This window comes from Nerophis lumbriciformis, linkage group LG34, assembly GCF_033978685.3.
Source record: "Nerophis lumbriciformis linkage group LG34, RoL_Nlum_v2.1, whole genome shotgun sequence".
NCBI classification, from domain to species: domain Eukaryota; kingdom Metazoa; phylum Chordata; class Actinopteri; order Syngnathiformes; family Syngnathidae; genus Nerophis; species Nerophis lumbriciformis.
The window spans coordinates 568,758-595,000 of record NC_084581.2 but is presented as its reverse complement, the minus strand read 5'-3'; the positions used below and the strand labels follow the sequence as shown (position 1 = coordinate 595,000).

Below are 26,243 nucleotides of genomic sequence, written 5' to 3'. Positions count from 1 at the left end.
ACTGTGAACCCACACCAAACAAGAATGACAAACACATTTCGGGAGAACATCCGCACCGTAACACAACATAAACACAACAGAACAAATACGCAGAACCCCTTGCAGCACTAACTCTTCCGGGATGCTACAATATACACCCCCCGCTATCCCTTACCTTAACCCCGCCCACCTCAACCTCCTAATGCTCTCTCAGGGAGAGCATGTCCCAAATTCCAAGCTGCTGTTTTGAGGCATGTTAAAAAAAAGTAATGTACTTTGTGACTTCAATAATAGATATGACAGTGCCATGTTGGCACTTTTTTCCATAACTTGAGTTGAAGTTGTTCTCTTATTTTGGAAAACCTTGTTACATTGTTTAATGCATCCAGCGGGGCATCACAACAAAATTAGGCATAATAATGTGTTAATTCCACAACTGTATATATCGGTATCGGTTGATATCGGTATCGGTAATTAAGAGTTTGACAATATCGGAATATCGGCAAAAAAGCCATTATCGGACATCTCTAGTACAAGCCAAAAGTTTGGACACTCCTTCTCATACACAACACAACTGATGGTCCCAACCCCATTGAAAAAGCAAGAAATTCTACTAATCAACCCATAAGTCACACCTGTGAAGTGAAAACCATTTTAGGTGACTACCTCTTGAAGCTCATCGAGCGAATGCCAAGAGTGTGCAAAGCAGTAATCAGAGCAAAGGGTGGCTACCGGTATTTTGAAAAAAATAGAATATAAAACCTGTTTTCAGTTATTTCAAGTACACAACTCCACATGTGTTAATTCATAGTTTTGATGCCTTCAGTGACAATCTACAATGTAAATAGTCATGAAAATAAAGAAACCGCATTGAATAAGAAGGCGTGTCCAGACCTTTTGCCTATATATATATATGTGTATGTATATATATATGTATATATTTATATACAGTATATATATATGTGTAAGTATCTATATATATATATATGTATGTATATATATGTATGTGTATATATTTGTATGTACCGGTATGTATATATATGTATGTATAAATATATGCAGTATGTATGTGTATATATGTACTGTATCCGTATAAATGTATGTTTATATATGTGTGTATATGTATATTTATATATTTATATTTATATATATATATACACATATATATATATTAGGGGTGTAACGGTACACAAAAATTTCGGTTCGGTACGTACCTCGATTTAGAGGTCACGGTTCGGTTCATTTTCGGTACAGTAAGAAAACGACAAAATATACATTTTTTGGTTATTTATTTACCAAATTTGTAAACAATGGCTTTATCCTTTTAACATTGGGAAGACTATAATAATTCTGCCCACGTTAATCAACATTAAACTGCCTCAAGTTGTTGCTCAGATTAAATAAAATGACAAAACATTTCTTCTACATATAAAAAGTGCAACACTAAACAGTTTCAAGTCAACTCATCATGCTTAATTTATTACAGCATTTGGGAAGCCTGTAGTTGATTTTTTTTATGTAAATGTTATATTTTTATCAACATGTGATAGCAGGGACCATGCCATTCAAAACTAGGCTGCTCCATTACTAATGATTAATGTAACTATAGCTGAAAAATAGTACAATAGCAATAGGAGAGACTATTCATCCCTGAACACCATGAAGTTCATGTAGGCTTAATGATGCAGTTACATTATTATATAAACTATCAGAGACAAGAAACTCTTCATTTAACATAATGTCCTTTTTTGCTGCTTCAACACAGCTCAATCAACCGTAACACACACGCACGCATGCACACACACTCACACCCACACACACACACACCGCAAAATGAGCTAACGTTACGCTAAAAGCTAATTAGCCTTCACCTCAAGCCAGGACTGCGAGCGAGCTGAGCTGCCGTTTAGGTTTCTAGAACGTCAACGGGCTCATAGTGATGTTACTAGTAGTTGACTGGGAGGTGTTTATTATCATTTGGGGAGAGTCCGCTGCCTTATGCTCACCTGCTAAACACCTACCTGCTCGACGCTGGAGCACTGATTCCATGCGCTCTGAATACGCACTGCTGATATATGTATACATAAATGTACATATATATATGTCTACATATATGTATATGTATATATGTATACATATATGTATATATATATGTATATGTATATATATATGTGTGTATATATACACGTATGTGTATATATATGTATACATATGTATGTGTGTGTATATATACATATAGACAATGTATGTTAGTGTAGTGAAATGTGTATATATTAGGGCTGCAACAACAAATCGATTATAAAAATAGTTGCCGATTAATTTAGTCATCAATTCGTTGGAACTATGCTATGCGCATGCGCAGAGGCTCTTTTTTTTTTTTTAAATAAACCTTTATTTATAAACTGTAACATTTACAAACAGCTGAGAAACAATAATCAAAATAAGTATGGTGCCAGTATGCTGTTTTTTTTTCAATAAAATACTGGAAAGGATAGAAATGTAGTTTGTCTCTTTTATACGATTATTAATCGAATAATCGAAGTAATAATAGACAGATTAATCGATTATCAAGTTAGTTGCAGTCCTAGTATATATATAGGTACTCCGGCTTCCTCCCACCTCCAAAGACATGCACCTGGGGATAAGTTGATTGGCAACACTAAATTGGCCCTAGTGTGTGGATGTGAGTGTGAATGTTGTCTGTCTATCTGTGTTGGCCCTGCGATGAGGTGGTGACTTGTCCAGGGTGTACCCCGCCTTCCGCCCGATTGTAGCTGAGATAGGCTCCAGCGCCCCCCGCGACCCCAAAGGGAATAAGCGGTAGAAAATGGATGGATGGATATATGTATGTATGTATGTATATGTATGTATATATGTAGAGAGAGAGAGAGAGATAGAGAGAGAGAGAGAGAGAGAGAGACAGAGAGAGAGAATATACAGATAAAAGCCAGTAATTTAGAATATTTTGAAAAACTTGATTTATTTCTGTAATTGCATTCAAAAGGTGTAACTTGTACATTATATTTATTCATTGCACACAGACTGATGCATTCAAATGTTTATTTCATTTAATTTTGATGATTTGAAGTGGCAACAAATGAAAATCCAAAATTCCGTGTGTCACAAAATTAGAATATTACTTAAGGCTAATACAAAAAAGGGATTTTTAGAAATGTTGGCCAACTGAAAAGTATGAAAATGAAAAATATGAGCATGTACAATACTCAATACTTGGTTGGAGCTCCTTTTGCCTCAATTACTGCGTTAATGCGGCGTGGCATGGAGTCGATGAGTTTCTGGCACTGCTCAGGTGTTATGAGAGCCCAGGTTGCTCTGATAGTGGCCTTCAACTCTTCTGCGTTTTTGGGTCTGGCATTCTGCATCTTCCTTTTCACAATACCCCACAGATTTTCTATGGGGCTAAGGTCAGGGGAGTTGGCGGGCCAATTTAGAACAGAAATACCATGGTCCGTAAACCAGGCACGGGTAGATTTTGCGCTGTGTGCAGGCGCCAAGTCCTGTTGGAACTTGAAATCTCCATCTCCATAGAGCAGGTCAGCAGCAGGAAGCATGAAGTGCTCTAAAACTTGCTGGTATACGGCTGCGTTGACCCTGGATCTCAGGAAACAGAGTGGACCGACACCAGCAGATGACATGGCACCCCAAACCATCACTGATGGTGGAAACTTTACACTAGACTTCAGGCAACGTGGATCCTGTGCCTCTCCTGTCTTCCTCCAGACTCTGGGACCTCGATTTCCAAAGGAAATGCAAAATTTGCATGGTTGGGTGATGGTTTGGGGTGCCATGTCATCTGCTGGTGTCGGTCCACTCTGTTTCCTGAGATCCATGCCACGCCGCATTAACGCAGTAATTGAGGCAAAAGGAGCTCCAACCAAGTATTGAGTATTGTACATGCTCATATTTTTCATTTTCATACTTTTCAGTTGGCCAACATTTCTAAAAATCCCTTTTTTGTATTAGCCTTAAGTAATATTCTAATTTTGTGACACACGGAATTTTGGATTTTCATTTGTTGCCACTTCAAATCATCAAAATTAAATGAAATAAACATTTGAATGCATCAGTCTGTGTGCAATGAATAAATATAATGTACAAGTTACACCTTTTGAATGCAATTACTGAAATAAATCAAGTTTTTCAAAATATTCTAATTTACTGGCTTTTACCTGTATATATTGAATGTATGTAACGTAATTTGATAAAGCATCTAAATAAATCTGTTGTCTCAATCACAACATTAACTTCAGTTGTAGTTACAATTTTTAGTCAAAACCTCTGTTTTTTTATTATTTATTCCAACTCTATGTGCTGTGACCTGTTTCATTCAGAGTGCCTGTTTACACAGTTTTTACAGCTGTTTTTACTCATGATTGGCGATCGCATTGATTGAAGTCTGCATATTATTTTGTACCAAGTTGAAGAGGGAAATTTGCCAAACCTGTAAAAATACTGTACAACCTGCGGTAAAGCCCTATTTTCTGTTATATGGACCCGTGCGTGTACACACAAGCACACGCACACACAAATGTACACAACGCTTTGTTTTGCCACACAGCAGAGCGTTTGTTGTGACGTAACAACGATCATTTGTACACAAAGTGTCAAGATTGGCTTAGTAGAGCGAATAGGACCCCAACGCAGAGCAGAAAAATGAATAACAATAATAACAAATAGAGCATTTAAAAAGGAGTGAGGAAAAAATAACTAATGATGCACACTTGATTGATTGATTGATTGAAACTTTTATTAGTAGATTGGTGTGAGACACTGAAAACGCACATAGAAGGCGTGGAGAGAAACAATCAACACTACAACCGCACTGATGGGACTGAGCCACAGGGAACGAGAAGCAGAGGAGATACACTGCTTGAAGGAACATTAGGAAATCTACTGGTGCTGAGTGAAGGGACTGGAGATCTTAAGTAGTCAGCAGGAAATGAGAATCAGGTGTGCGCGCAGGTGGCCACACACCGTAACCCCTAAACCAGGCAGTGCAACAAAATGAAGAAAGGCGGAAGCAGAGTTGCCAGATCATGACACAAATAATGCAGGATTTAAAATATTTTAAGGACATAATAAGAGACACTTCATTGATTTAAACAAGGTCTAGCTAACAGACTGAGAAACAACACATACATTTAACAGTTATTAACAACCCTCTCCCCCCAACATTAGACCATGACGGCACTACAGTATAAAATACAAAAGATAAAACAAAAGATGTGGGAAAGTTTGAAAGTTCAACTCCTTTACCTTGTTTACTTCCGTGATGACCTCCTTAAAGTTTTGTAATTGATCAGAAATATCAAATGCGGATAAAATGCAGCAAACATGGCAAAGTGGAGAGAGTCGGCAGGTTGTGTGTTGTGTGCGACCTTGTGTGTTGACTTTCTGTGTTGGTTAGAGATTATTTGCACCATGAGCGGGAAAGGTTGTCTGGATTGGGCCATATAAATTGATGCTATGCTCAATAAACTTCAATATAAAACACATGGTCATTGACGAGCGTTACTGGCGTTGTCCACAAGGTGGCGGTATGTTGGCAGCGATCAAACTGTACTGTTATTACAATTAAACTCGAGACACAAAGCGGGCCAGACTTCATAGTAAACTTGGGATGTCTCTCGGGTCAGACTGTAGACTCTAGCGGGCCGTAGTTTGGACACCCCTGGCCTAACTAGACCTGGAAATACACCAACTTCTCCTCAACTAACCAGATATGATTTTGTTCCTTTTTTCTCTTGCTGCATCAGTGTTTCCCCACATGTCACCTTTCTGTAGGGGTCACAAAAAAGCTGTGTGCGATTTTTGCTCACATGATGACCATGGGATTTTCTTTATAACATCTACAGAGAGTATCAGGCATCTAAGGCATTCACAATTATCAAACAAGGTGTGATACCTTTATTTGTACAATATGTTTTTAAAATAATGATATATTACATAATTTTAGAGGTATCCGATAATTGATATCAGGTATATAAACAAGTATCAAATAATCATAGTTGCAAACTTACACATACAAATTCTCCGAGGCAGAACCCTATTAGAAGAAATAGTAACAGACATGTCCGTATTATCCATTTTACTGCGTCATGAGCTTAATTTAATGAATTATTGTGACCACTAGGTGTTGCCAAATAAAAATCAACACTCCACTTCAATTTAAAGACAGCATAAGTCCATACCAGACGGGCAACAATAAATAGGTTAGTTTTTGTCATACCTACTGTTGGTTTGTGTTTGACTAAATTCACTTGATCAAACCTTTTCTAACATTACACATTACAAAATAATAAAAGTATGAATGAGTCCTGCTGATACTGTATTGGATCATAATCGGTATTGGCCAATACTCAAAGCTGCAATATCGGAATGCTATCGGAAGTAAAAACTTTGTTTTCGGACACCCTTAAAATATTTACATACACTTTCTACTATTAAAATATTATTTTGATTATAGTTAGTTACATTAAAGTAAACTAACAAATGTATTATAGCACAGCTTATGAAAAACTAAAATATTAACAGAACATAACTTAAAAAAAAAGTGTTTTTGGTTTGATAAATGACTAAGTGAAATAAGTAAATTTGTTTTATTCTCACACTTCTGTTCATTCAAGTGAACAACGCACCTGAAGATGAAACAGGCCTTGGCGTGGGTGTTGGCCACTGTTTGAAGAATATAGTTGATGATGATGATGATGATGAATGTCTGCTGCATTGAGCCTTTGTATGGGAAACACTGATCCTCACGTTCCTCCATCTTTACCTCCTTACTTTAACCCCAATCCCCGCACTTCCCTCCTCTGCTAACAGTACTGCATACCTACAAACCCACTCTTACCCATAACACACTTTTTTGGTTGTCCAAATGCAAGATAACTGACTTGTGGGCAGTCAGCCAAGAGGAACACTCTGGTTTCTACATATGGACAATGAACTCCCGTTTGCATGTTTGGTTTTATGGCGGCAAACGACCTCGCTCGTGAGTCACCACTTTCTCTCTTTCTCCCCCTCTTGTCTCCCTCGTTTGTTTGTTCGTCCTTTTTTCTCTTCCTGTGCTCGCACGCTTCTCTCTTAAGACTCTGAACATTGCTCAGGTATGTCGATGCTCCTTCTCCTCATGGTCAAATGATCGTCCTGGTAGGGAAAAGAAAGAAAGCTTCATGAAGCTAAGCTTGGGATGGTTGCAGAAGATGTGGACAAAACTATTGAGACAATTACTTCTTCGTACGAGCATCTTATCTAAGTCCATAAGGGCATGCTTGGATGAGTTTGGTGTGGAAGAACCACTTTCCCACAAGAAAGGGTGTAATCTTATCCTACCTTTTACTTCCTGTTGCAATATTTTCATTATTTAATAAATGAAATGGGATGATATGTCCACTTGGGTCTGCTTCTCTTCTCAGGCGACATGACTTTTTCCTTCTTTTCCTTTCTTTTGTTTCCAGCGTGCACTTTATTCTCCATGTGTGAGTCTTTACTCGCGTGTGGAAGACATGTTGTATTACGGTACGCCTCATGTATCCAAGTCATCTTTACTGCATGACTCCAATGTGCTGCACTGACCATTCTTTCTGGTTCGTCGTCCGTTGCTTATACTTCCACACGTCCTCATTGCGTTTGCTTTGTCGTTACCAGAGCTTTTCATTTTGAAGCACAGACGTTATTCTAAATTTTCAGGAAGACAAATATTTCCATCGCTACCTTCCACTTTCACTTGCACCCACCTTCCCTCCTTCCCTCCTGTTGTTTCATTGACTCCTACGCCCTTTCTGTCATTACATGTCCCATGTAATGTTTACAGTTAGCAATGTTGTTGTGGCATGACTTACAAAGAGAAATAGATTTTGCATGTTGTACTGCAGTTTTGGGTAGCATACATTAAATTTAATTTGAAGAACTGAAAGTTTTTTCTTGAAAGCCATTAGAGTGACACCAACACTCCTTACTTTGTTAATCTTGTAATATTAAGTACGAACGGTAGAATTCATGGCAGCCAGTAAAGCAAAATTTTAAAAGAAAGTTGAGGAAAATGTCCCAAAACCTTTTGCAGTGTTACAAAATAGAGATAGGTACTCGTTTAAGTACTGACCAAATTACCTAAAATCACGTGATGCACTTGATGTCACAGCCGGTTGCAGACAAGGCACCAGCTCAAACATTTGGCTGGGAAACAAGCACTCATTACAAATTCAGCCAGACTGCCTTAAGGTAATGTTCCAATTTTCCATGCCAACAAATCAAGCACACCTGATAGAACACTCGAAAGTCCAGTTAGGCTCCACTTTTCAAAATGCACTAGCTCAATGCTAATTTTCATTGGATATGCCATAAACATGCTGCTGATTAGCATTAGTGATTTTACACAGCGTTTTCAACACCTCCAAATTTTGGTAATGAAAACTACAACTAAAGTTCACGTTAGACTCAAACAGCTGGTGTGTAAAAAGTACAATACTTACAGTATAAAGACTTTGTAGGAAGTTTAAGAAAAAATGTAAGATTTTAATATTTAAAAAAATTACATTTATTAACACATGAACACACTATAAAGTACAGAACATTGGTACTGTTGATTACCAGCATCGTTTCCCAGGAACCAGGAATTGGTACCATATGAAAGGTAGCCATTACTATAAGCAATTAAAAAATTATATTTCCTTTAAACTTCCGCTCCAACCATTACAAATACTCACAGTTCAAAACTAAATGTGTGAAAAAAGACAATGCAGCAAAAGTTTTATAATTATGTACAGTGGAACCTGTTATGTCGACAACAAGTATATGTTGACCAACTCAAGTCCTGGTCCACCTCTTTATTATTACTAAAATGTGCCTGCTTAAGTTGATGTCGACCGATATGGTTGACGGTTTTTTTTCAACATAAAATGTGTGAGCAGAAGGGTACATTTCTACGAAAAATTGTCCTTTTATGTCGACATGTATTGTAGTATTGTTCATAATAGTACATACATACATAACTAGTCTAGTTACACAACATTAAAACATGCACACGCTCACTTCTTGTGCAGTGCAAAAGTAACCTTCAAAAGAAAAGCATGCCAGTCTTAGCCTGGATTAAATGGGTTATACTTGTATAGCGCTTTTCTACCTTAAAGGTACATTTTATTTATTTATTTATTTATTTTCTTAAATGTACATACAGCAATGTCAGCATTGTCCACACGTTTAAGTCAGGACTTTGGGAAGGCCATTCTAAAACCTTAATTCTAGCCTGATTTAGCCATTGACATCGCATGGACAAAGATAAGACTTTCTGGAGGAAAGTTCTGTGGTCAGATGAAACAAAAATGTAGCTGTTTGGCCACAATACCCAGCAATATCTTTGGAGGAGAAAAGGTGAGGCCTTTAATCCCAGAAACACCATACCTACCGTCAAGCATGGTGGTGGTAGTATTATGCTCTGGGCCTGTTTTGCTGCCAATGGAACTGGTGCTTTACAGAGAGTAAATGGGACAATGAAAAAGGAGGATTACCTCCAAATTCTTCAGGACAACCTAAAATCATCAGCCCGGAGGTTGGGTCTTGGGCGCAGTTGGGTGTTCCAACAGGACAATGACCCCAAACACACGTCAAAAGTGGTAAAGGAATGGCTAAATCAGGCTTGAATTAAGGTTTTAGAGTGGCCTTCCCAAAGTCCTGACTTAAACCCTGTTGAGAACATGTGGACAATGCTGAAGAAACAAGTACATGTCAGAAAACCAACAAATTTAGCTGAACTGCACCAATTTTGTCAAGAGGAGTGTTCAAAAATTTTGTTTTTCGTTTTTTCCCTGACTTTATTACCTTTAAGAACCACTTCTTTCAGGATTTGCCAATCTCTCTATTTGAACGAGTGGAACATACAAGAACAGAACAGCAATACGGCATTTTCTGCTCAAACTCTACACTCACTCTCACTTAATGTTACGCTCAAGCTGCTTGACCATCGTGTGAATTAAGCTGCCAAGAAGAAAAACTGATTTAATATCATATGCAACCAAGAAATTGCCGAGAACGGACCTGCGAGATTGTGCTGCCTCGCTCTCCCCGGCCGACCGAACGGAAGCGGGACCAAAACGACCCGTCTGCCCTAGTTGTCCTGTATTGGCGCCCCGCCGGTTCGTTGTTTGAGTGCACTGTAAATGCAAAAAAGTGTTTCCATCATGCTTTTGCAACACACTTCATTATCGAAACGTCTGAAAAACCGCCTCATGAGAGCGTACAATTGTTTTAGCGATAATTGTGAGTTTTTTTTGCAATATGGGTGTTTCCATTACCTGTATTTTATTGCTATATTTAGGGTTTGAACATTTCTAGGGGTAATGGGAACACAGATATTGTAGTCAACACATACAAATTAGTGCAGCCTCTCTGTTGATAAGAGTATAAAATATCAAATGAAAACACAAAATAAAAAATATGCACACATTGAGGAGAAGCATGTCAACCAGATGCTGTAGGTTGAAAAATCACAATTAAATGTACAAGCAACAACCGTTTTTACTTTTGATTTGAATTGCCATCAGTCAGTCCAAGGGTCGTCGACATAAACGGGTTCCACTGTCCACTGCCCATGGACTGCAGGTTGCCCTCCACTGGCCTTCACATTCACACACGGATGGATCGATGGATGGATGGATAAACTAAAACTTCATGGAGGTGTTAATCATTTTGTTCTAGAATGATCCAGCACCAAAGATTTGGAGACACTTTCTCATGTTAGTAAATGAGGTGTGTTCCAACTTCTGACCATGTATATAGCGTGAAAATGTGCTGTTGAACTATATAAAAAAGAAAAATATGTTTTAAGGGCACATTTGTTTGTAAACATAGTCCACATAGACTTTTTTCATTTGCATTTTGTTTGTTTATGCTTTGCCTGTTTCAAAATAAAATGTAATAATAGCGTGATATCTAAAGTTTGGTATATCAATGGAATAGATTTGCAGAGAGTTTAAAGAGTTCAAGCAAACAAACACTTGATAGACTCCGATGAGTGTAAATGTCTATTCCATCTTATCTCTCTTTGTCCTTTGCCAGCAAAAGCAGCGATGTCCCGTGCTGGAGGAGCAGTTGGTGGACCTGGTGGTGTACGCAATGGAGCGCTCCGAGACGGAGGAGCACTATGATGCGGACGTGGGCGGGACCAGTCAGCTGCTGTGGGAGCACTTGTCCTCGCAGCTCATCTTCTTTGTTCTGTTTCAGTTCGCCAGCTTCCCTCACATGGTGCTGTCCTTGCATCAGAAGGTGAGAGGACGCTTTTACCCCATGACTACTCTTTGAAATTGGTAGCTGTTTTTTGACAGATAATTAAAAACATTTAGGCAGAGATACAATTTTTAGCATTCTTTCAAAAATGGTATTTTGCTACAGTATGTTTTCTAGCTCTGCATGTACTTTTAAAAAAAACAAGAACACTTCAGAAAAACCACTGTCAGTAACTACAGTTCGTCGCTACATCTGTAAGTGCAAGTTAAAACTCTACTATGCAAAGCGAAAGCCGTTTATCAACAACACCCAGAAACGCAGCCCCGGCTTTGCTGGGCCCAAGCTCATCTAAGATGGACTGATGCACAGTGGAAAAGTGTTCTGTGGTCTGACAAGTCCACATTTTAAATAGTTTTTGAAAATTGTGGACGTTTTGTCCTCCGGACCAAAGAGGAAAAGAACCATCCAGGCTGTTATAGTTGAAAGTTCACAAGCCAGCATGTGTGATGGTATAGGGGTGTATTAGTGCCCAAGGAATGGGTAACTTACACATCTGTGAAGGCACCATTAATGCTGAAAGGTACATACAGATTTTGCAGCAACATATGTTGCCATCCAAGTATATACGTGTATATAATATATATTGTTGTGTATATTGTTGTGTTTTTTTTTGTTTTTATTTTTCTTGTGGCGGGAATGGCCTGTTTCCAATTACAATATAAAGATATGCATTTTTTTCAGGATTCTGTCAACAATTTGACTTTGCTATGTTACTCCAGCTTGCAGGTCGGGGTCTGATAAAAGGAAGAGACCACCTGATGTGGGTTCTGCTGCAGTTTATTTCGGGAAGCATCCAGAAAAACGCCTTGGCAGACTTCCTGCCCGTCATTAAGCTCTTTGACTTGCTGTATCCTGAAAAAGAGGTACGTCCATGATAGCTTTTCTTGGTTAATGTTCTGCCATCACATTGGATTTTTCTATGTTTCTTCAGTGCATTCCCGTTCCGGACATCAACAAGCCACAGTCCACTCACGCCTTTGCCATGACCTGCATCTGGATCCACCTGAACCGCAAAGCTCAAAGCGACAACTCCAATCTGCAGATTCCCATACCGCACTCACTAAAACTACACCACGAGTAGGAGGAATTTTGATGTTATTCCAGTAAATACATTTAGATATTTTTCACATTTTAATTTCTGTTTTAGATTCCTCCAGCAGTCATTGCGGAACAAAACGCTGGGCATGACCGACTATAAGATTGCCCTGCTATGCAACGCCTACAGCACCAACCCGGACTGCTTTCCCCTGCCGATGGGTGTTTTGGTCGAGACTATCTATGGAACGCAGTCCATGCGGATCAATTTGCCGGGTACCAACTGCACGGCGCTGGGCTCCTTCACGCCGCTGCCCATGAACTTGCTTGACTCGCTCACTGTGCACGCCAAGATGAGGTAGCCAACAACACAAGCCTCCTTGTAAAAGAAAAAGAAAGATGCTCATACTTTCGTCTCTCCAGTCTGATCCACAGCATCGCCACAAGAGTCATTAAGTTGGCCCACGCCAAGTCCAGCGTTGCCCTGGCCCCCGCCCTGTTGGAGACGTACAGCAGACTGCTGGTCTACATGGAGATTGAGTCCTTGGGCATTAAAGGCTTCATTAGTGAGTCCCCAAAAACAACTAAAAATAAGCCTGATTTACTGTAAATTTTTAAAAATAACTACCGTATAAGGCGCACCTAAATTCCTTTCATTTTCTCAAAAATCAAAAATGCGCCTTATTGCCCGGTGCTTCTATTGTATGCATTAATTCTGGTTCTGCTTACCGACCTTGTTGCTAGTTTATTTGGTAATTGGTGTACTATGTCCAGTAGATGGCAGTTACACATAAGGGATATGTGTGGACTGCAAGATGACGCCTGTTCAATTGATGTCATATATGGCAAAGTTTTACCCAAAATGCTTTGCATTGGTCCGCCATTGTCATCCGGCGATTGACAATATTTTACCAATTACTTTGATAACACTACAAGTGGTCTACTTATAACCGACTTTAGTGATCATCTGCCAGTTTGAACAATATATGATGGAAACTACAAGAAGAGGAACATGAATGACAAAAAGACATTTTGAAGACTTTGCACAGAGAAGAATATGATTGCCTTGGGGGCATTCATTCTCCGCTGTTGCCATTTCTAATATAAAGTAGCGTACAGTTCTAACTATGCAAGATCTACCGGTACAACAAAGATGACGGGGAGAAAATGCTGTTGAAGTGGAGTCACGTAAATAACACTGCCCACAAAACGGCGCATCCTAAACAGACGGTCAGTAAGATGGTCTGTAAAATATAATCTCTGCAACATTTTGCCCAAAGAACCACCATTACATGTTATGTAGACCACAAGGAAGTGTTTTAAAAATAGAAAAAAATCATAATATGACACCTTAAATGTGCCTTTTGTATGAAAATAGACCTGAGTAGACCCGCTCATCGACAGTGCACCTTATAATCCGGTGCACTCTATGGTCCAAAAAATACAGTTATTGGTTGCTTCAAATTAGCACCCGTCCACTTTGTGCTTTAGGTAAAAAAAAGCCCCGGCTATAACTAGAGAGAGACAATAGAGGTGGGAATCTTTGGGCACCTCACAATTCGTTTACGATTCCGATTCAGGAGCTACGATTCGATTAAAAATCGATTATTGATGCATCTTTAATTTATGTATATTGATGTAGTTTTATATTTTGTTTCATTAAATAAACATTTATCACTTGCAACTTTAAAAACAGTGCATTTGTTATAATAAACAGTTAAATGAGTTCCCACATGTATCAAATTAATACAAATGTGTGCAAAACTGAAACATAAGTGCCCTATAATAAAGGAGCTGGTCGGATCTCTTGGCGAGGTGGCTTGCTGCAGTCAGACAAATTTTAGAACTGTCTGCATTACTTTATTTACAATAAATAAATCGATTATTGACGTTTACTAATCGATTTTATAATCGTCCATGTCCGAATTGAAATGCATCTAAAAATCTATTATTTCCTCCACCTCTAATTGCTGGTATATTAGTCATATAGCTATCTTGCACAAAGGGGTGTCCCGATACAGCTTTTTCACTTTAGAGTTTTGAGTATTGACTGATATTGGTATTGATCCGATACGATCAACAGGAATCATACATACTTTATTATTTAGTAGTATGAAATGTTAAAAAATGTTTGATTAAGTGAAACTAGTCAAACAGACAACAATGCTGTCTTTAAGTTGAAGTAAAGTGGTAATTGTTTTTTTTTGGTGACACCAAAAAGTAAAAGTATGAAGTAACGCAGTACCGGGTAAGTTGAATGATGCGGACATGTTTGTTACTACATACTTTTTAATAAGTTTCTGCCTTGGAGACTTTGTGTGTATAAGTAATATGCTGCTATAATTATTTAATACTTGTTTATATTGACAAATGTGCTGTTTTAAACTGCAATATTGTCCAGCTTTACATAAGTAAACACACTGCAGAACCCCTTTGTACCGGAGATTATATCACACATTTTATGTGCAAGCCCATATAATACCGTACTCGTTTTTTCCCGATATTGGACCAATATCAATATCAAATTTGGTCACACCAAGTTAACAGTGTGCCCTCTTCCGTGTGTTCAGGCCAGCTGCTGCCCAATGTTTTCAAGTCCCACGCATGGGGAATCCTCCACACCTTGCTGGAGATGTTCAGCTACAGGATGCACCACATTCAGCCGCACTACCGGGTTCAGTTGCTCAGTCACCTACACAGTCTGGCTGCCGTGCCGCAGACGAACCAGAACCAGCTGCATTTATGGTAAGCATGGCTGTTATGATCGACCAGTCGGCTTTGTGTATTCTATCTATTTTATGTTCTTTTTCGCTCAGCGTGGAGAGCACTGCATTGCGCTTGATCACAGCGCTGGGCAGCTCAGAGGTGCAGCCGCAGTTCACCCGCTTCCACAACGACCCAAAGACAGTACTGTCGGTTGAGTCGGAAGAGCTGAATCGAGCACTCATCCTCACCCTGGCCAGAGCCACGCATGTGACTGGTATGGCCCACTTTAGATCTCCACTCTCTATTGTATCCTAGACCTGGACCTTCATGTTCTTGTGCATCAGATTTTTTCACAGGCTCTGACTCCATCCATGGTACATGGTGCAAAGACATCTTGCAGACCATCATGAACTTTACCCCTCATAACTGGGCTGCACACACGCTCTCTTGCTTCCCCGCGCCACTGCAGGTGCTCGTTCACTCCTATTAGATAATCACGTTGCCAGACTTCTCGTGTTAATCTACCCTCTATTTCCCTTTCAGGCCTTTTTCAAACAGAACAACGTCCCCCAGGAGCCGCGCTTCAACCTGAAGAAGAACGTGGAGGAGGAATACAGGAAGTGGAAGTCCATGACCAACGAGGAGGACATCATCACGCACTTCTCCATGCAAGGCTCGCCGCCATTCTTCCTGTGTCTGCTGTGGAAGATGCTGCTGGAGACGGACCACATCAACCAGATTGGCTTCAAGTCAGTAAAAAAGCAGATAAGCACATACATAAAAATAGGGAATGGAATAAGTAGAAAAATATCATGACTTGTGACACAACTATAGTGTACAAACGATGACAGCAAACCAAACCAAATAGAAGCACAGTTGGGACACGTGTAGATTTGTCGGTATGAAGTCATAATTCTTCATATTGGCACAATAATCCTCTGTCTGATATTCATCATGCACCCCTAATAAAACACTTAAGGTACATACAGGATCATAGCTATCATCAAGATTAGAATCTTATATATTATAACAAATGTAATCAGGATTTTCCAAAGGAATGAAATGTATTACCACCCTATTTTATATATTTTTTATTGATATTATTGTGTTTTTGTAATATTTGGAACTTGTCAAATTTAGTCATTTTCCACTATAAAAACAGTAATGGTTTTGTTGTTCCATTTACATTTGTGGATCTCTGGTCGGATACATTGTGGTCATCTATGGACTATGCTTTTCTTATTATTTTCATACTTTAGTTAGAACATTTTAATTATAAAAAAAATTTACCCTGCCCACATATGTATTAAATGTATTTTAAACTGGTAATTTTGACAGACATCGGGATAAGCAGTAGAAAATGGATGGATGGGTTTTATTTTATATGAATTTCAGTCAGGCAAAACTATCTTAATTTTGACCAATTTTTATCAATTGTTAAAAGTGACATTTACAAACTTCACCACTAGGTAGAGAAATTACACTCAAATTATTATGCTTGTATTTACTTTTATATCAGAAAGCATAAGAGGTTATAGAAGTTGTCTGGTGAGGTTTTGGGCATCATTCGTAGTTTTTCAATGAGTCCACATGTAACACATGGACTAATGCACCATTACTTTTATTTCCTTCAGTGTCTTGGAGCGTATCGGGGCTCGTGCGCTGGTGGCACACATGCGCACGTTTGCGGACTTCTTGGTCTACGAGTTTTCCACGTCGCCTGGTGGGCCCCAACTCAACAAGTGCATTGAAATCCTCAATGATATGGTGTGGAAGTACAACATCGTCACTTTGGACAGAGTCATCTTGTGTCTGGTGAGCCGTGCTGCTTCACAAGGGAAAAAAACGCTTGTGTCTGTCCCTTGACTCACGCCCCGCCCCTCTGCCGTAATGTCCAGGCGATGCGTAGCCATGAACGTAATGAGGCTCAGGTGTGCTACTTCATCATCCAGCTGCTGCTGCTGAAGTCCGACGACTTCCGCAACAGAGTCAACGATTTTGTGAAGGAAAACTCGCCCGAACACTGGCTGCAGAGCGACTGGCACAACAAGCATATGAGCTACCACAAGGTATTGGATGTTAGCTCTTTGGTGGCATTGATAATAACTAGGGATGTCCCATTGCAACATTTTCACTTTTGATACAAATACGGTACGTATCCGACACGCCTGGAGTATTGGCTGATACAATATCAGCAGGACTCATACATACTTTTAGGATTTTGTAGTGTGGAATGTTTGAGGTATGGAAGGTTTGATCTAGTGAAATTAGTCAAACAGAGAACATTGGTTGGTAAATAACTACCGGTAACTAAGTTATTTACTATTAACTGTCTGGAATGGAATTATGCTGTCTGCAGTATATGTGCAGTAGTATTTTTTATTTTGTAGTGTGGAATGTTAGAAAAGGTTTGATCAAGTGAAATTGGTTATACAGATTTGTATGTGTAAGTAACATGCAACTATAATTAATTGATACTTGTTATATTGACAAATTCGCTGTTTTAGACTGCAATATTGCTGAATTAAGGACACTTATTACGTATGTCTAGCTTGTGTGCTATTATGTGCTTAGCTGTTGTGTAGTTGCTAGCTCGTAGTAGCCTATAGCCTACCATGTTTACCTTTTGTAGATGACATGACTAAAATACAAGAAAAGACCAACCTTGTGTGCTTATTGGAGGACAATTAGATGTTAACTGACTGTCCAGCTTTGCACAAGTAAACACACTGCAGGATTGCTTATATCAGACATGATATCATAGATTTTGGAATCTAATATAAGCTGCAGGACTGCTTATATCAGACATTACATCGTAGAGTTTAGAATCTGATGTCGATATTCGATATGAATGTCGGATCGGGACACTTCTAATATCGTATTTTTCGGACTGTAAGTCGCAGTTTTTTTTCATAGTTTGGCCGGGGGTGCGACTTATACTCAGGAGCGACTTATATGTGAAATTATTAACACATTACCGTAAAATATCAAATAATATTATTTAGCTCATTCATGTAAGAGACTAGACGATTAGCGATTAGGAGTGACAGATTGTTTGGTAAACGTATAGCATGTTCTATATGTTATAGTTATTTGAATGACTCTTACCATAATATGTTACGTGAACAAACCAGGCACGTTCTCAGTTGGTTATTTATGCGTCATATAACGTACACTTATTCAGCCTGTTGTTCACTATTCTTTATTTATTTTAAATTGCCTTTCAAATGTCTATTCTTGGTGTTGGGTTTTATCAAATAAATTTCCCCCAAAAATGCGACTTATACTCCAGTGCGACTTATATATGTTTTTTTTCCTTCTTTATTATGCATTTTCGGCCAGTGCGACTTATACTCCGCAGCGACTTATAGTCCGAAAAATACGGTAATGACTTTTTTGTCCCGACGCAGAAATACCCGGAGAAGTTATATTTTGAAGGCGTAGCGGAACAGCTCAACCCTCCAATGCAAGTGCAGCATCAGTACATGCCCATCTACTTCGGCAACGTGTGCCTGCGCTTTCTGCCGGTTTTTGACATCGTCATCCACCGCTTCCTGGAGCTCATCCCTGTCTCCAAGTCGCTGGAGACCCTGCTGGATCACCTGGGCGGCCTCTACAAGTTCCATGGTGAGTAAAGATAGCATATTCGCTTAGTTAAAAGTGTCCCCATTCTCACATCCTGCTGTGTTAATAACCGCAGACCGTCCTGTGACCTACTTGTATAACACCCTACACTACTATGAGCGACACCTGAGAGACAGAACCAGCCTGAAGAGGAAGCTTGTGCACGCCATCATGTTGTCACTTAAGGTAGGAAGCGCCATTTTTTGTTCACATAGTTTTTGTGTTATTATTGATGTTTGATCGCATGCTCTACTTCACTTTGGCGCAAACCTTCAGCTATGTACACCTTGTCAATTGTGAGGAACAGATGTCAGTTTATTTACCGGTAGTACCCTTTATTAGTAAGACACAAACATGGCCTGGCTGAGGTAAACATGGTTGTCTTCCCTGGACAGGACAATCGGACCCCTGGCTGGTGCCTCAGCGAAACCTACCTGAAGTTCGGCATGAACCAAAGAGACGACAATGTTTGGACGCCTGATGACACATACTACTGCAAGCTGATTGGCCGCCTGGTGGATAATATCCTTTAAGTTACCTTTTAATTATTTATTTTTTATCGTGTTCTGTTTGTGTTGTGTTGTGTTTGCTCGGTACTCGTTTTATCTTTTAACCTGTTCATTGTACAGCACTTTGGCTACCCCTGTGGTAAATTTTAAATGTGCTTTATAAATAAAGTTGATTTGATTTAAGTCATGTTTTTCATTGTTTGTTGTTGTTATTCCGTAACGCTGCCTTCACCCATGGCTGGGAAGACGCCCGGCCCGTTCCCCAACTGCGACTGGAGGTTCAACGAGTTCCCCAACCCGGCGGCGCACGCCCTGCATGTCACCTGCGTGGAGCTGATGGCGCTCGCTGTGCCGGGCAATGACGTGGGCAACGCTCTCCTCAACGTGGTCTTGAAGAGGTGAGAAGTGAAGACCATTGCACATTATTTATTTCTGAATTTATTTCTTGCTTTGTTGCAGTCAACCTCTCGTTCCTCGCGAGAGTATCACTGCCTGGATGAACGCCATCGGCCTCGTCATCACAGCGCTGCCTGTAAGAAAGCAGAAAAGGAAAGCAAGAAAACAATTGTGCTACTGCAGGTTTTCTTTTTCTGTCAGGAACCTTATTGGATCGTCCTGCATGAACGCATCGTGTCCGTGTTAGGCTCGCCGGCACTAACATCGCTGACGGGTTGGGCGCGCGACCCTTTTTCCGTGCTGGACTTCACGGCGTGCCACCAGAGCTACAGCGAGATGAGCTGCAGCTACATGTTGGCGCTGGCACACGCAGTCTGGCATCACTCGTCCATCGGGCAGCTGTCGCTCATTCCAAAGTCAGACAAGACCACATTGCACTGCTTTGCTTTTTGAGGGACATCTTTTCATATTCTGTGTGTAGATTCCTTTCAGAGACGCTGAAGCCGGTGGTCCAGAATGAGTTCCAGTTGCTGTACGTCTACCACCTGGTCGGACCCTTCTTGCAACGCTTCCAGCAGGAGAGAACGCGATGCATGTTGGAGGTAAACTTGGTCATAGTTAGTTGAAGCATAGATGAAGCCTACCGAGGTATTGACCAATCTAAGTCTATGAGCACGAACTGAAGAAGCCTACAAGAATGAGAGGCGAAACGTCCTCTCAGACAAACCAAACAGTCCAGTTGCGATCGATTGAATGCCCTGAGATTACAATGAGCTGGATGATTGAGAACATTAAAAGACATCCTCATAGTTTGTTTATGAGCAAATGTTTTGTACAACACAGCCGATATTTTTATCATTCCTGTTTGTTGTTTCTCAGATTGGCATAGCATTCTACGAGATGCTCCAGGTGGTCGACCAGCACTGTCACCATCTCAACTACATGGACCCCATCTGTGACTTCTTGTACCACATTAAGTACATGTACACTGGAGACAGCGTCAAGGAGCAGGTACAGTAGCAGTAGTTACACATTAAGCAATAATCCAAGTTGATGTTGTTTACTGTTCCTGGTAATGGAAAGGATAGATATTTTTTAAGCTTAATAATGTTAAATGTTGTAGTCCAGATTTAAAAGAAAAAAAAACATGAAATAAGTTTTAATCATATGATTAAATAAGTAAATCGATTATTTTAAATGATTAAATAAGTTAAAAAAGGGTCATATGAATAATTAACAAATCATAAAATAAATAAATGAGTGGGAAAATGATTAAAAAACAAAAATATAGATTTTTCTTTAATGATCAAATGAGTAAGTTAGAAATGATAACATAAGTAAATTGATTTTCTTTTTAATGATCAGATAAGTTAATTAATTAATGGTTAAATTATTTAATAAAATGTCAATAAAAAAGTATTATTTAAAATATTAAAAAAGTAAATATTAAAAAAATATATATTTCAAAATGATCAAATAAAAAAGTAAATTAAGTTGAAAAAATATCCAATAAATAAGTTTGAAATTATCAAATACAAATAAGTAAATAAAATATTTTTAAGTTATCAAATTAGTGGAATAATTATTAAATAAGTAAATATTGTTGAATAGTAAATGTTTAAAAAAATATTTTCAAATGATAAAATAAAAAGTAAATCATTCAATTGAACAATTTAGATTTTTTGAAATTATTACAATTAATTGGTAAATTAGCTCAATGATAAGATAACTAAATTATTGAACCAAAAAAATAAAGTAAATAAAAAAAGTATTAAAATAATATTTATAAAATAAGTAAATATATTTAAAATAAATATTGACTAAATTCGTAAATAATTAAATAAAAAAGCTCAAATAAATAATTAAAAAATGATCAAATGATTAACTAAAATATGTAGAATTCACTTTAGGTTAAATGGAGCCTCTAAATCAGGGGTCCCCAAACTTTTTGACACCGGGGCCGCATTGGGGTAAAACAATTTGGCTTGGGGCTGCGCTATATATATATATATATATATATATACCGGTGTATATATATATATATATATATATATATATATATATATATATATATATATATATATATATATATATATATGTATGTAAATGTATGTGTGTGTTTATATGTATATGTAAATGTGTATATATGTGTATGTATATGTGTGTATATATGTATATGTGTATATATGTATATATATATGTATATGTGTATATATGTATATGTGTCTGTATGTGTGTGTATGTATATATATATATGTAAATGTGTATATATGTATATGTACATTTATATGTATATATGTATATGTGTATATATGTATATATATATATATATGTATATGTGTATATATGTGTGTGTATGTATATATATATATGTAAATGTGTATATATATGTATATGTACATTTATATGTATATATGTATATATGTACGTATATGTGTATTTATGTGCATATATGTATATGTGTCTATGTGTGTGTGTGTATATATATATATATATATATATATATACGTGTGTTTGTGTATATATGTGCATATATGTATATGTGTCTTTGTGTGTGTGTGTGTGTATCTATATATACCGGTATATACATATATATATATATATATATATATATATATATATATATATATGTATACATACGGTATATATATATATATATATATATATATATATATATATATGTATACATACGGTATATATATATATATATATATATATATATGTATGTATATATATATACATATATATGTATGTATATATATATTTATGTATATATATATATATATATATATATATATATATATATATATATATATATATATATATATATATATATATATATATATATATGACTCAGTGGCCTAGTGGTTAGAGTGTCCGCCCTGAGATCGGTAGGTTGTGGGTTCAAACCCCGGTCGAGTCATACCAAAGACTATAAAAATGGGACCCATTTCCTCCCTGCTTGTCACTCAGCATCAAGGGTTGGAATTGGGGGTTAAATCACCAAAAATGATTCCCGGGCGCGGCCACCGCTGCTGCCCACTGCTCCCCTCACCTCCCAGGGGGTGATCAAGGGTGATGGGTCAAATGCAGAGAATAATTTCGCCACACCTAGTGTGTGTGTGACAATCATTGGTACTTTAACTTTAACTTTATATGTGTATATATATATATATATATATATATATATATATATATATATATATATATATATATATATATATATATATATATATATATATATATATATATATATACACACAAACGTTTGTGTCTATATATGTATATATATATAGACACAAACATTTGTGTGTGTATATATATATATATATATATATATATATATATATATATATATTATATATATATATATATATATACATATATATATATATATATATATATATATATTAATATGTATATATAAACGTGTACAATATCTGATCCAGTTCTGATCTGATGAGTTACATTTCTGTGTTATTATTGCTGTATGCTGCATCTCCAATGTCCAGAACATGGTGCCAGTATTATGGTTTTTTTCCAATAAAATACTGGAAAGGATAGAAATGTAGTTTGTCTCTTTTTTCCGATTATTAATCGATTAATCAAAGTAATACTCGACAGATTAATCGATTATCAAATTAATCGTTAGTTGCAGCCCTAATATACATATATATATGTATTCATACATATATATTCCTCGCGCACTAATTGACTTAAAGAGCGCACTTTCTGCATGTCACGTTATCGATGGTAAAATGCATTTTTAGACAATATGATTTGCCTAGGAGACGGTAGAAAATGGACTAGTAAGGACAAATTTAAAATAATAATAATAATAAAAATAATTTTTTAAAATTTTTTAATTTTTTATTTTTTAACTTAAGACTTCCCGCGGCCCGGATTTTGGACGCTGGGGGCCGTGTCCGGCCCGCGGGCCGTAGTTTGGGGACCCCTGCTCTAAATTGTCCAAACATGTGAATGAGTGTGAAAAGTATTTTATTTGTGCTCTGTGATTGGCTGGCAACCAACCCAGAGTCTACTCCACCTCTTATTAGAAGTGAGATGGGATAGACTCCAGCTTACCCTCATGAGGACAAGCTCTTCAGAGATGGATGGCTGTATTAATTTAAAAAGGATCACATATATCAATAAGTTTAAAATTGAAAAATCAAAATGCAAATAAAGATATAATGAATATCAATAAATAAGTGTTAAAACGATCAAATAAATAATTAAATAAACAACAAAATAAGGTTATAAATACAATGTCCGCGTTTCTGTTTTCATGTTTTTATCCACGTTAGTTTGCTATGAGATTTGAAGAGATGTGGTCAAGGCCGCCTACCTAGGCTGAAGCCCAGGGGCCCGACCCAATCAGGGGTCCCCGATTTTGACGGCGGAATGCAGTGACAGGTGTTAATTGCTGTCAATCACAGACCGCTTTGGCTTTGTCTAGCAATTGTGTACTGGTTCTCTTTCTCTCTCGCTCTCCAATTTAAAATACATTTTCGGTTTGGGGGATGTTGCAGTTTTGGGGGGCCCCTGATGTCAAGGCAGCCCTGAATGTGGTGCAAATTTGGATAAATGTACGTATAAAACAATATCGATTGACTATTTGACTTCTGCCAGTGTGCACTTTTAGCATTTAACACCATCTTACACACACCAGGAAGTGGTCGTCCAGCTAAGAGCAAACAGGTTAGCCGTGGCGAAGGTCTTCTGCTCATTCTTCCATCTTTCTGTGCAGGTGGAGAAAATCATCATGACTCTTCGTCCGGCCATGACGCTTCGTCTTCGCTTCATCACGCACAGCAGCAAGACCGACACGTCTTCATCCTCTGCAGCAGCCTCGTCATCATCAGCTGTCAGCGTGCCCGCCGTGCCCTCAGCCATCGCCTCCACTTCTTCATCGTCCTCAATGGCGTCCTCTGTGATTGAAGCTACCTCCTCGCCTTCTTCTTCTTCGCTGCACACACACGCGTCCATGTAGGCAGCCAGGAAATTATGAGCGTAAAACCTTTCTACTGTCATATTTTATTATGTACTTCTTTGAACAATAAAAGTCTTTTTTGGTAGCATTTGGATTATTTGTGCCGATTACAATAATATTAAAAAACAGTCCAAAAATAACAAAGCTTGTTGCAAACAAATATAGTCATATACGGTTTGAAGTCTCAACATGTAACATACTTTTTTTTAAAAGAAACACTTTTAGATAAGAACAATTGTATAAAAATAACATAGTACAAACAAGTACAGTATTTTAGTGAAGTAATAATGTACAACATTTACCTTGGAGGTGGACTTCTACTTCACTGCACTGTCAAGCACATGTCTGCTATTTCAATATTATTTTAACGTCCTTGACTGGCGTTAACTCATTCTGCTTCAATAGTAGCTTACGTAAACAACGTTATGTCCATATCTATAATGCAAGTCCGTAAAAGCAGATGTTTTGGTTCGCTGTCACATTCACTACGCCACCTAGTGGTGGGAGGGATCATAACCCCAATTTTGTGATAGGTATCATTTTTCGTCATTAATAAATGTACTCCAGACAAATAATTTTCAACGGAGGGCCTCGTATTGCTGCATGACAATGTTTTAACCGCCTCTATTAATTAATAAAATGTAGTCATTCTATAATTGAGGACTCGACCAGAACGTGTTATAAAATATTTTACACAATATTTCATCCAGCCAGAAAATCAACTGATGTGCTAGCATTTATTTAAGTGCAAATATCACAAAATAACATTACAAAACATATCTGACAAAGCCTGATCGTAATGTAAGACATTTTTATTTTGTCAATGTCAGGGTTTCCCCTAAATTGCCAAAATATCTGTGGCGGGGGAGGGGAACGTGGTTAAGTGCGTGGTCGATATGACTTGAACGCATGATTTGCTATGAGGCATATCCATCCATCCATCCATCCATCCATCCATCCATCCATTTCTACCGCTATTCCCTTCGGGGTCGCGGGGGGCGTTGGAGCCTATTTCAGCTACAATCGGGCGGAAGGCGGGGTGCACTCTGGACATTAGTCTTTAAAAAAGCCAAACATGTGAATATACATTTAAAACAAACATGTTATTAAGTACAGTATTAACAAATATATTTTTCTTACATAATATTGTTTTGTTCTATTTTTAAGTTGTTGATACTTGTTGATAATTATTATTATTTATTTTTCAAGAGATTTCTCCAATCCTTTTAGTCACTTTTTCTGTAATAAAAACAACTGGCAACAAATCTAGCATCTAATGTTGATGTTATTGGAGACTGTGCTCGTGTTTAGCGACTCTGTTTAGATACTTCTGTCACACCATGTCTGTGACGAAAAGCGAGTTGCAGAGAGCTTGACGTCACACTTGCTTCGCGTTGCTGGGAGCCTTTCTCTCATTAAAAGCCACCAGTGTGATCTTAAATTGCGAAGATGGCGGTCTGCGGGTATATCTCGATTATAGTAAAGTCCAGACAACCCCTTGCGTATGTGGGAGGCAGGTGGTACCATGAATTGATTAACGTGGACCCCGACTTAAACAAGTTGAAAAACTTATTCGGGTGTTACCATTTAGTGGTCAATTGTACGGAATATGTACTTTACTGTGCAATCTACTAATAAAAGTTTCAATCAATCAATCAAAAAGCATTGAGGCATTGAGGTTAGCGTTGACAGGTGGGGTG

General features: G+C 37.9%; 1 protein-coding gene across 2 annotated transcripts in view; it reads left to right on the top strand.

Moving 5' to 3' along the window:
- med23 (mediator complex subunit 23) overlaps positions 1-24,628 on the top strand; it is a 40,814-nt gene extending 16,186 nt beyond the window's left edge. Inside the window, exons 11-31 of one of the 2 annotated variants that reach the window (XM_061929824.1) lie at positions 7,089-7,106; positions 11,053-11,259; positions 12,000-12,143; positions 12,212-12,357; positions 12,428-12,673; positions 12,739-12,881; positions 14,886-15,060; positions 15,132-15,295; positions 15,366-15,490; positions 15,565-15,770; positions 16,656-16,836; positions 16,920-17,090; positions 18,432-18,648; positions 18,722-18,831; positions 19,041-19,167; positions 19,387-19,552; positions 19,614-19,686; positions 19,752-19,966; positions 20,032-20,152; positions 20,430-20,561; positions 24,301-24,628. In XM_061929824.1, coding sequence (XP_061785808.1) covers positions 7,089-7,106; positions 11,053-11,259; positions 12,000-12,143; positions 12,212-12,357; positions 12,428-12,673; positions 12,739-12,881; positions 14,886-15,060; positions 15,132-15,295; positions 15,366-15,490; positions 15,565-15,770; positions 16,656-16,836; positions 16,920-17,090; positions 18,432-18,648; positions 18,722-18,831; positions 19,041-19,167; positions 19,387-19,552; positions 19,614-19,686; positions 19,752-19,966; positions 20,032-20,152; positions 20,430-20,561; positions 24,301-24,543 — 3,330 coding nt within the window. In that variant the 3' untranslated portion in view covers positions 24,544-24,628. The remainder of the gene's footprint in view (positions 1-7,088; positions 7,107-11,052; positions 11,260-11,999; positions 12,144-12,211; positions 12,358-12,427; positions 12,674-12,738; positions 12,882-14,885; positions 15,061-15,131; positions 15,296-15,365; positions 15,491-15,564; positions 15,771-16,655; positions 16,837-16,919; positions 17,091-18,431; positions 18,649-18,721; positions 18,832-19,040; positions 19,168-19,386; positions 19,553-19,613; positions 19,687-19,751; positions 19,967-20,031; positions 20,153-20,429; positions 20,562-24,300) is intronic. The other variant, XM_061929826.1, reaches the window with a different exon arrangement.
- The last annotated feature ends 1,615 nt before the right edge of the window (positions 24,629-26,243 follow it).